This window comes from Oncorhynchus gorbuscha, linkage group LG19 (genome assembly GCF_021184085.1).
Source record: "Oncorhynchus gorbuscha isolate QuinsamMale2020 ecotype Even-year linkage group LG19, OgorEven_v1.0, whole genome shotgun sequence".
Lineage (NCBI taxonomy): Eukaryota > Metazoa > Chordata > Actinopteri > Salmoniformes > Salmonidae > Oncorhynchus > Oncorhynchus gorbuscha.
Window position 1 is genome coordinate 66,515,690 of NC_060191.1, and position 11,874 is coordinate 66,527,563.

The following is an 11,874-nucleotide window of genomic DNA, read 5'->3' on the forward strand; positions in this document are numbered from 1 at the left end:
TCTAGAGTAAATAAAGCTTTATTATCACAATAATACATTCAAACAGACTACGATGATACTAAAGAGTAAACATTAAAACATCAACATTCACAATGCAACGTGACATCAAACATAGTTAAGAACCAGCATGTGCCATTACACATTACATTGGAGACTATCGCCACTTAAAAACCAACAACAAACACCTGTAGTGAAGCCCGATAACCTTCCTGAGAAACATGTGTACCCTCTGTGCTCCTTCAGTCCAACCCCTACCGCAGCTCCCTCTTCTAGCTCCCTGGCCCGGCTGTCTCACTGCTGTTTGAGGAAGAGGGCCGCTCCATTCTGAATCCACTGGTCAGGGTTTCCTCCACAAGGCAGCGTGACGTGAGTCACCACGCTGACCCGCTCTGAGCTGGTGTACACAGGCAGAGAGATGACCTCCTCAGGACCGTAGCTGCCACTGGAACACTGCAATGTAGCACACACAATGTTAGATTAACATCAAATCAAAGTTTATGGGTCGCGTACACAGATTTGCAGATGTTTTCGCAGGTGCAGTGAAATGCTTGTGTTTCTAGTTCCAACAGTGCAGTTATAATATCTAGCAAATAAATATATACACAACACACAGGTCCGTTGGTGTGTGTGTGAGTGTTTGTGTGTGTGTAGTTTAAGGATGCAAATTTCTGTACATTTTGTTGCTGACTAACAAACCCCCATTTTATTTTACCTTTATTTAACTAGGCAAGTCAGTTAAGAACAAATTCTTATTTTCAATGACGGCCTAGGAACAGTGGGTTAACTGTCTTGTTCAGGGGCAGAACGACAGATTTGTACCTTGTCAGCTTGGAGATTTGAACTTGCAACCTTCCAGTTACTCTTCAAACACTCTAACCACTAGGCTACCCTGCCGCCCCATTGCACTAACAAACCCCCATTAACCAGTTAACAACCTGTACATTCTGTTGCTGACTAACAAACCCCCATTAACCAGTTAACAACCTGTACATTCTGTTGCTGACTAACAAACCCCCATTAACCAGTTAACAACCTGTACTTTCTGTTGCTGACTAACAAACCCCCATTAACCAGTTAACAACCTGTACATTCTGTTGCTGACTAACAAACCCCCATTAACCAGTTAACAACCTGTACATTCTGTTGCTGACTAACAAACCCCCATTAACCAGTTAACAACCTGTACATTCTGTTGCTGACTAACAAACCCCCATTAACCAGTTAACAACCTGTACATTCTGTTCCAAAGAGTAAAATGAGGTTCCCAAAAGAAAATGAACACGTGACAATAGCGAGCCTGTCCTCGCAATGACCATGAAACTACTGCAATGAAGCACAGAACTGAATAGATCCATTTCAAACATTTACCGAAATGCAATTTGCTGGAAAACTCTGTTGTAAAAAAAAACACCTGATGTGTTTCATGTGACAGAAAGAAGAGAGGGAATATGTAAATATGCAACAACTAAAATGGGTTGTTCATATGACTAGAATTGGGGCCTTTGGCTTCTGGACAACAAAAGAAAGTTGATATAGAAAACGAGTAGTACAGGAGAGAAATACTGGTAAACTGTTTTGTTGTTGGGTTGTTAGCTTAGCTGTTGTTAGCTGCTTCACGCTGTTCCTCTCTCCCACTGCGCCCTGTAGCCAGTGTCTGTGAGTTGCCTAGCAACGAGTCTCTCCTCTGGCTTGCAGCTCATTGTACTAGAGACATACGTAATCTACTTTCTAACTCTACAAACTCACTGTACGTGACTATTTTCGCCAAAATAATCATTCCGGTCGACCAAGACACTGTTCCTGTTTTATTGACTGACTAGATTTGTTCAACTCTGACACCAAATGAATCCCACAAAATGATACATATTAACCTAGAGACTGATAAACATGAATGGTCAAATGTATTTCCGGAGGCTAACCGACTAACGGTTAACATCCCCAGTTGAGGTAAAGACTGGGCGAGGCCTCGGTAAAAGCAGTTTGAAGCCGGTCAGACGGGCCTCAGATCCCTGAGATAACTACTGTAGCAGGGTTGAATCCACATTAGCCTGGCGTTACAGCCATTAGACATGATACAGGAGCAACAGAGGGAGTAGAGGGAGGGGATTATGCTGTATATCAAGTAGTGTCTGGTTAATAAAGTGACTGGTCAGATACCAGGCATCACCTTTCCTGTCTGAGGGAGAGGCCAGGAGGGAGGGAAGAAAGATGGCAGGCCTGTTCAAAGGAGAAAATATATTGTTCCTTCTCTCACACAGTAAGACCTTTAGGGAAATAAACAACCCTGAACGAAAATATAAAACGCAACGTGTAAAGTGTTGGTCTCATTGTTTTATGAGCTGAAATAAAAGATCCCAGAATTATTCCATTATGAACAAAAAGCTTATTTCTCTCAAATGCTGACCACAAATTTGGTTACATCCTTGTTATTGCGCATTTCTCCTTCGCCAAGACAATCCACCTGACAGGTGTGGCATATCAAGAAACTGATTAAACAGAATGATCATTACAGAGCTGTACCTTGTGCTGGGGACAATAAAAGACCAATGTAAAATGTGCAATTTTGTCACACAACACAATGCCACAGATGTCTAAGTATTGAGGTAGTGTGCAATTGGCATGCTGACTGCAGAAATGTCCACCAGAGCTTTTGCCAGAGAATTGAATGGTCATTTCTCTACCATAAGCCACCTCCAATGTTGTTTTAGAGAATTTGGCAGTACGTCTAAGACCAGCTGATAAAACTGTGGGTTTGTACAACCAAAGAATCATTAACTGTCAGAAACCGTCTAAGGGAAGCTCATCTGCGTTCCCATTGTCCTCACCAGGGTCATGACCTGACTGCATCAATGGGCAAATGGTCACTTTGATGGCCACTGGCACGTTGAAGAAGTGTGCTCTTTTCTATTGATGCCAATTTTAATGCACAGGGATACCGTGACGAGATCCTGAGTCCCATTGTCGTGCCATTCATCCACAGCCATCACCTCATGTCTCAGCATGATAATGCACGGCCCCATGTCACAAGGATCTGTACTTAATTCCTGGACACTGAAAATGCCCCAGTTCAACCGTGGGCTGCATACTCACCAGACACGTCACCCACTGAGCATGTTTGGGATGCTCTGGATCTACATGAACGAGAGTGTGTTCCAGTTCCCACCAATATACACCAACACACAGCCATTGAAGAGGAGTGGGACACCATTCCACAGGCCCCAATCAACAGCCTGATCAACTCCATGTGGAGGAAATGTGTCGCGCTGTATGAGGTAAATGGTGGTCACACCAGATACTGACTGGGTTTCTGATTCACGCCCTACTTTTATTGTAAGTTATCTGTGACCAACAGAAGCACATCTGTATTTCCAGTCATGTGAAATCCATATATTAGGGCCTAATGAATTTATTTAAATTGACTGATTTCCTTATATGAACTGTAACTCAGTAAAATCGTTGAAATTGCTGCATGCTGTGTTCAGTGTAAATCAGAGGAGATGTGAACAATAAGAACTATGTTGCCATGACAACAGCTAATCACAGAGCTGAACTCTGACCCTGACCAGAGAAAGAACAGAGAGCGCTTCAATGATTCGTGTCGTGAGTGAGTGTGAGTGTGAGTGTGAGTGTGAGTGTGAGTGTGAGTGTGTGTGTGTGTGTGTGTGTGTGTGTGTGTGTGTGTGTGTGTGTGTGTGTGTGTGTGTGTGTGTGTACCTGTGCTATCCAGGCCATGTAGCAGGCAGGTACAGCTGACACACTGGGGGAGTCATGTCGGTTCTCAAACAGACGAGCCCCATCAAAACTACAGCCCTCCAACTGCAGACCACCCACCTACAGACATACAGAGAGATGGGGAGAGGAGGGGGTGAGAGAGGAGAGAAAAAGAGATGGGGAGAGAGATGGGGAGAGGAGGGGGTGAGAGAGAGGAGAAAAAGAGAGATGGAGAGAGAGATGGGGAGAGGAGGGGGTGAGAGAGAGGAGAGAAAAAGAGAGAGAAAGAGATGGGGAGAGGAGGGGGTGAGAGAGAGGAGAAAAAGAGAGATGGAGAGAGAGATGGGGAGAGGAGGGGGTGAGAGAGCAGAAAAAGAGAGATGGGGAGAGGAGGGGGTGAGAGAGAGGAGAAAAAGAGAGATGGGGAGAGGAGGGGGTGAGAGAGAGGAGAAAAAGAGAGATGGGGAGAGGAGGGGGTGAGAGAGGAGAAAAAGAGAGAGAAAGAGATGGGGAGAGGAGGGGTGAGAGAGGAGAAAAAGACAGATGGAGAGAGAGATGGGGAGACAGAAAGAGGTACATCATTAGAAGCTGAGCTGCGAATCACAGTTAACTCTAAACACAACCATTTAAGTGACATACAGCATGAAAGGGAGATGAGGGATAGAACAAATCACGTAATGGATGGAGGAAGAAGGAAGGCCCTCTCTCCTGTGTAAGTAAGGATGATGTCATATTAGTGACTCAGGACTTACACAGGTGTGTGTGTGTGTGTGTCTGTGTGTGTGTGTGTGTGTGTCTGTGTGTGTCTGTGTGTGTGTGTCTGTGTGTGTGTGTGTGTGTGTGTCTGTGTGTGTGTGTCTGTGTGTGTGTGTGATCATTGTGAAAGATGAATAATCTTTTTTCTCAGCTGAGACGTCTGAATGGAGTTTCCCGTCTCCTCCCTGCAGCTGTAGCACTCTCTGCCCCCGTCTCCCTGTCTCCTTCCCACCCTGTCTCCCTCCCTCCCTCCCTCCCTGTCTCCTTCCCTCCCCGTCTCCTTCCCCGTCTCCCTCCCCGTCTCCCTCCCCGTCTCCCTCCCCGTCTCCCTCCCCGTCTCCCTCCCTCCACATCTCCCTCCCTCCCTCCCCATCCCTCCCTCCCCCCGTCTCCCTCCCTCCCCATCTCCCTCCCTCCCCATCTCCCTCCCTCCCCCGTCTCCCTCCCTCCCCGTCTCCCTCCCTCCCCGTCTCCCTCCCTCCCTCCCCCCCCATCTCCCTCCCTCCCTCCCAGTCTCCCTCCCTCCCCGTCTCCCTCCCTCCCCATCTCCCTCCCTCCCCATCTCCCTCCCTCCCCGTCTCCCTCCCTCCCCGTCTCCCTCCCTCCCTCCCCCCATCTCCCTCCCTCCCTCCCAGTCTCCCTCCCTCCCCGTCTCCCTCCCTCCCTCCCTCCCTCCCTCCCCATCTCCCCTCCTCCCCATCTCCCTCCCTCCCTCCCAGTCTCCCTCCCTCCCAGTCTCCCTCCCTCTCTTCCCTCCCCATCTCCCTCCCTTCCCTCCCCGTCTCCCTCCCTCCCAGACTCCCTCCCTCCCAGTCTCCCTCCCTCCCTCTCTTCCCTCCCCATCTCCCTCCCTCCCCGTCTCCCCCCTCCCTTCCCTCCCCGTCTCCCTCCCTCCCCATCTCCCTCCCTCCCCATCCCCTCCCTCCCCTCTCCCTCCCCGCTCCCTCCCTCCCTGTCTCCCTCCCTCCCTGTCTGTCTCCCTCCCTGTCCTCCCTCCCTGTCTGTCTCCCTCCCTCCCAGTCTCCCTCCCTCCCTCCCAGTCTCCCACCCTCCCTTCCCCCCGTCTCCCTCCCTCCCCATCTCTCTCCCTCCCCATCCCTCCCTCCACCTCTCCCCCCGCCTCCCTCTCCCTCCCTCCCCGTTCCCTCCCTCCCCGTCTCCCTCCCTCCCCGTCTCCCTCCCCCTCCCCGTCTCCCTCCCTCCCCGTCTCCCTCCCTCCCCCCTCTCCTCCCTACCCGTCTCCCTTCCTACCCGTGTCCCTCCCTACCCGTCTCCCTCCCTACCCGTCTCCCTCCCTCCCATCTCCCTCCCTCCCTCCCTCCCCTCCGTGTCTCCCCATCTCCCTCCCTCCCCGTCTCCCTCCCTCCCCGTCACCCTCCCTCCCCGTCACCCTCCCTCCCCGTCTCCCTCCCTCCCCGTCTCCCTCCCCTCCCCATCTCCCTCCCTCCCTCCCAGTCTCCCTCCCTCCCAGTCTCCCTCCCTCTCTTCCCTCCCCATCTCCCTCCCTTCCCTCCCCGTCTCCCTCCCTCCCAGACTCCCTCCCTCCCAGTCTCCCTCCCTCCCTCTCTTCCCTCCCCATCTCCCTCCCTCCCCCCGTCTCCCCCCCCTCCCTTCCCTCCCCGTCTCCCTCCCTCCCCGTCTCCAACCCTCCCATTCTCCAACCCTCCCATTCTCCAACCCTCCCATTCTCCAACCCTCCAACCCTCCCATTCTCCAACCCTCCCATTCTCCAACCCTCTATCCATGTTTCTGTCTTTCTCTATTCCCTGAGAGTTTGCAGCATCATTGGGTTGTTGTATTGTACCTTGACTTGGAGTTGAGCCTCTGTTATGGGACTCTTCCATGATGACACAAACTTCAGACTGTCCATGGAACAGCCCATAGACCTGACAAAATAAACTAGTTATTAATACACACACACAAGTCATATTCACAGAAACAGACTGACACACACACACACACACACACACACACACACACACACACACACACACACACACACACACACACACACACACACACACACACACACACACACACACACACACACACACACACACACACACACACAAGAGACTGCACACACACACACACACACACACATTCACAGGAAGAGACTGCACACACACACACACACACACACACACACACACACACACACACACACACACACACACACACACACACACACACACACACACACACACACACACACACACACACACACACACACACACACACACACACACGGAAACAGACTGACACACACACACATCATATTCACACACACATCATATTCACAGGAAGAGACTGACACACACACTGTGGGGTGTTACCTGGCAGTCTCCTGTCGCAGGGCGTTGAGGAAGGTATCAGGGTGGAAGAGTTCAGACAGATCAACAGCATCAGACAGTAGATCCTGTCTTTCAGCACGCTCCACCCAACTCTACACACACAGAAATACAACATGAGTCTCTGTGGGTGTATGTATGTATGTGTTTGTGTGCGTGCGTGCGTGCGTGCGTGCGTGTGTGCGTATGTGTGTGTGTGTGTGTGTGTGTGTGTGTGTGTGTGTCAGTCCGGTGTGCACCTGTGTCCATGCGTGGTGTGTCAAACGGGCCCAGCCTGTCATCTCATACCCTTAGTAAGGTGTTCCATCCATTAACTAGCTCTCCTTTCCCTGGATGGGAGACCAGATGCTGCTGGAAGTGGTGTTGGAGGGCCAGTAGGAGGCCCCTTTCCTCTGGTCTAAAAAAATATCCCAATGCCCCAGGACAGTGATTGGGTGTAGGACACTGCCCTGTGGACACTGCCCTGTGTAGGGTGCAGTCTTTTGTATGGGACGTTAAATGGGTGTCCTGATTCTCTGAGGTCATTAAAGATCCCATGGCACTTATCTTAAGAGTAGGGGTGTTAACCCCGGTGTCCTGGCTAAATTCCCAATCTGGCCCTCAAACCATCACGGTCACCTAATCATCCCCAGTTTACAATTGGCTCATTAATTCTTCTCCTCTCTCCTGTAACTATTCCCCAGGTCGTTGCTGTAAATGAGAACGTGTTCTCAGTCAACTTACCTGGTAAAATAACAGATAAATAAAAAAAATGTGTGTGTGTGTGAATGTGTGTGTGTGTGACAGTTTGTGTTATAGAGACAAGTCTGTCCAAACAGAGCCAGAGGACGGTCAGACAGACAGACAAAGGGATGGATGGAGGAAGTCAGGGGAGTTAAATTAAATGTGCTTCTGTCTCCTTGTCCTTTTATCAGAGACACAGATAAACAGGAGAGATGCAGGCACCGTGTGTGTGTGTGTGTGTGTGTGTGTGTGTGTGTGTGTGTGTGTGTGTGTGTGTGTGTGTGTGTGTGTGTGTGTGTGTGTGTGTGTGTGTGTGTGTGTGTGTGTGTAAACACGGTCACCACATCTACACTGAAGTAGTCGTCTGCAGACCAGACATGAATACCAGGCATCGTCCTGTTTATCATGAATACCAGGCATCGTCCTGTTTATCATGAATACCAGGCATCGTCCTGTTTATCATGAATACCAGGCATCGTCCTGTTTATCATGAATACCAGGCATCGTCCTGTTTATCATGAATACCAGGCATCGTCCTGTTTATCATGAATACCAGGCATCGTCCTGTTTATCATGAATACCAGGCATCGTCCTGTTTATATGGCAGAACACCAGGGAGAAGATTAACAGTAGATGAACATGCTATGATTCTATTTTGTTCACCTTAACCAACTTTAGGCAGGAAAGCAGCTTCCTCATAAACGACAAAAAAAAAACTGAATTTGAGGTCAGTTGAAAAACATGCTGACAGACTACAAACAGAATGAGCTACGATCTGATTTAATCTTTATAATAAATTGATTCTTTTTAAGCTCATTGTCTATCTCAATTGGCTGACAAATAGATGTGGGCAAGCTGTCACTGAAGACAAATGCCCCAGTTACACAAGCACACATAAACACAAGAATAACACACACACACACTGTGAGATTGTCCCAAGCCATGAATAATGCAGACTTAGTGTTGTGTGGTGGTTAGTATTCTGTGTGACTCTGTGTGTGTGTGTGTGTGTGTGTCAAGGTCAGTTTGTCTCTCTCCATGCCTGTCCTGTTATCCCTGTAATTCCTCTAATTCATCTTCCCTGGTGATATCAGCTGCTTGTAGAGGAAAGGAGAGCTAGTTAATGGATGGAACACCTTACTAAGGGTATGAGATGACAGGCTGGGCCCGTTTGACACACCACGCATGGACACAGGTGCACACCGGACTGACACACACACACACACACACACACACACACACACACACACACACACACACACACACACACACACACACACACACACACACACACACACACACACACACACACACACACACACACACACACACACACACACACACACTTGGAAGTGTGTTTGGCAGAAAAGCGTTCTGGCACTACCGGAGGATGCCGTTCCACTCCTCCCTCTCTTCGGACTCACTGTCCGCCTACCTCCATATGCTCAGACACACACACACACACACGCTAAGACACACACACACACACACGCTCAGACACACACACACACACACGCTCAGACACACACACACACACACACGCTCAGACACACACACACACACACGCTCAGACACACACACACACGCTCGGACACACACACACACACACGCTCAGACACACACACATACACACACACACGCTCAGACACACACACACACACACGCTCAGACACACACACACACGCTCAGACACACGCTCAGACACACACACACGCTCAGACACACACACACACACACGCTCAGACACACACACACACACGCTCAGACACACACACACGCTCAGACACACACACACGCTCAGACACACACACGCTCAGACACACGCTCAGACACACGCTCAGACAGACGCTCAGACACACACACACGCATACACATACGCTCAGACACACACACGCTCAGACACACACACACACCATACTGTACACACACACCATACTGTACACACACACCATACTGTACACACACACCATACTGTACACACACACCATACTGTACACACACACCATACACACACACACCATACTGTACACACACACCATACTGTACACACACACACCATACTGTACACACACACACAAACCACACTGTACACACACACACCATACTGTACACACACACACAAACCACACTGTACACACACACACCATACTGTACACACACACACAAACCACACTGTACACACACACACAAACCACACTGTACACACACACACACCACACTGTACACACACACACAAACCACACTGTACACACACACACACACACACACACACACACACACACACACACACACACACACACACACACACACACACACACACACACACACACACACACACACACACACACACACACACACACACACACACACACACACACAGCAGTAATTAAACAGATAAGGAGGGAAAAGTCTATTCATATGTTTCCTCCTCTCTGCATGTTTGGTCATCCCTCACGTTAGCACATTTCACAAACAGCTGTGCATGTGTCTGTGTGTACCTGTATAGCAAGAGCCCGTGCCACCACAGCCCTCAGGTACTGCATGGGTTCCTCTGGCCCCTCCCACTTATTCTGCCAGCTCAACGGACACTGCAAAGACAGACAGACAGAGACAATCAGATTCATATTAACAGTGGACTGACAGAGAAGAGAGAGAGAGAACATGATTCATATTAACAGTGGACTGACAGAGGGGAGAGAGAGAGAGAGAGAGAGAGAGAGAGAGAGAGAGAGAGAGAGAGAGAGAGAGAGAGAGAGAGAGGGAGAGAGAGCAATAGAGAGAAAGGGAGAGATTAAGAGAATAGAGAGAAAGGGAGAGATTAAGAGAAAGGGAGAGATTAAGAGAGAGAGAGAGAGAGAGAGAGAGAGAGAGAGAGAGAGAGAGAACAGGATTCAATTAACAGACTGAGAAAGGGAGAGATTAAGAGAGAGAGAGAGAGAGAGAGAGAGAGAGAGAACAGGATTCATATTAACAGTGGACTGACAGAGGAGAGAGAGAGAGAGAGAGAGAGAGAGAGAGAGAGAGAGAGAGAGAGAGAGAGAGAGAGAGAGAGAGAGAGAGAGAGAGAGAGAGAGAGAGAGAGAGAGAGAGAGAGAGAGAGAGAGAGAGAGAGAGAGAGAGAGAGAGAGAGAGAGAGAGAACAGGATTCACATTAACAGTGGACTGATAGAAGAGAACAGAATACATTTGTTCCTATGCTGCTGCTTTTAGTGTGTGTGTGTGTGTGTCTGTTCTCAAATGAAGGGCTCACTTTCCAGAGCTTTAACTCCCAGAGCAGGTTAGGAGTAGCAGGTCTTATTCCATATGCTATTAGAAGGAGATCAAAGCTGTGTCCCCTAGAGACCACACACACACACACACACACACACACACACACACACACACACACACACACACACACACACACACACACACACACACACACACACACACACACACACACACACACACACACACACACACACACACACACACACACACTTCTCAGGCTTAGAGTCATTAGCAGAGCTAAACGGCTGCCAGTCAGTCTCTGCTCTCCTCTACCCAGCTCAGCCTAGTCCTGTTCAGCTCAACCTAACCCAGCCCAGCTCAGCCTAGTTCAGCTCAACCTAACCCAGCTCTGCCTAGCTCAGCCCAGCCTAACCTAGCCTAGCACAGTTCAGCCTAACCCAGCCCAGCTCAACCTAACCTAGCCCAGCCTAGCTCAACCTAACCCAGCCCAGCCTAGTCCAGCTCAACCTAACCCACCCCAGCCTAGCTCAACCTAACCCACCCCAGCCTAGCTCAACCTTACTGTGAGCTGAGCTGGCCTTGGTAAGGACCACACTATAAAATATTTGAGGCAGATAGGTAGAACACACATCTCATACATACTATAACCTAGCCTATACAAAGACAGACACACACCTATGTAAATTCCAGGCAGCTACAGTGCAGAGTGAAGGAGCTACATCGAGATGGAGAGAGAGAGAAAGAGAGCGAGAGATGAGGAGAGAGAGAGAGAGATAGGGAGAGAGAGAGAGAGCAAGAGATGGGGAGAGAGAGATAGGGAGGGAGAGAGAGAGATAGGGAGAGACGGGGAGAGAGACAGAGATAGGGAGACAGACAGAGATAGGGAGAGATAGGGAGACAGAGAGAGAGATAGGGAGACAGAGAGAGAGATAGGGAGACAGAGAGAGATAGGGAGACAGAGAGAGATCGGGAGACAGAGAGAGAGAGATAGGGAGACAGAGAGAGAGATAGGGAGACAGAGAGAGATCGGGAGACAGAGAGAGAGAGATAGGGAGAGACAGAGAGAGATAAGATCCTTTAAGGCAGCTCCACACAGGATTAT

General features: G+C 49.5%; 1 protein-coding gene across 1 annotated transcript in view; it reads right to left on the reverse strand.

The window, feature by feature from the left end:
• Window positions 1-11,874, reverse strand: part of LOC124004954 (cytoplasmic dynein 2 heavy chain 1-like) — a 176,945-nt gene continuing 165,071 nt past the window's right edge. The window contains exons 29-33 of the mRNA XM_046313758.1: window positions 10,040-10,129; window positions 6,804-6,913; window positions 6,272-6,353; window positions 3,715-3,831; window positions 1-450 (exon numbers count right to left, since the gene is read on the reverse strand). Coding sequence (XP_046169714.1) covers window positions 292-450; window positions 3,715-3,831; window positions 6,272-6,353; window positions 6,804-6,913; window positions 10,040-10,129 — 558 coding nt within the window. The 3' untranslated portion in view covers window positions 1-291. The remainder of the gene's footprint in view (window positions 451-3,714; window positions 3,832-6,271; window positions 6,354-6,803; window positions 6,914-10,039; window positions 10,130-11,874) is intronic.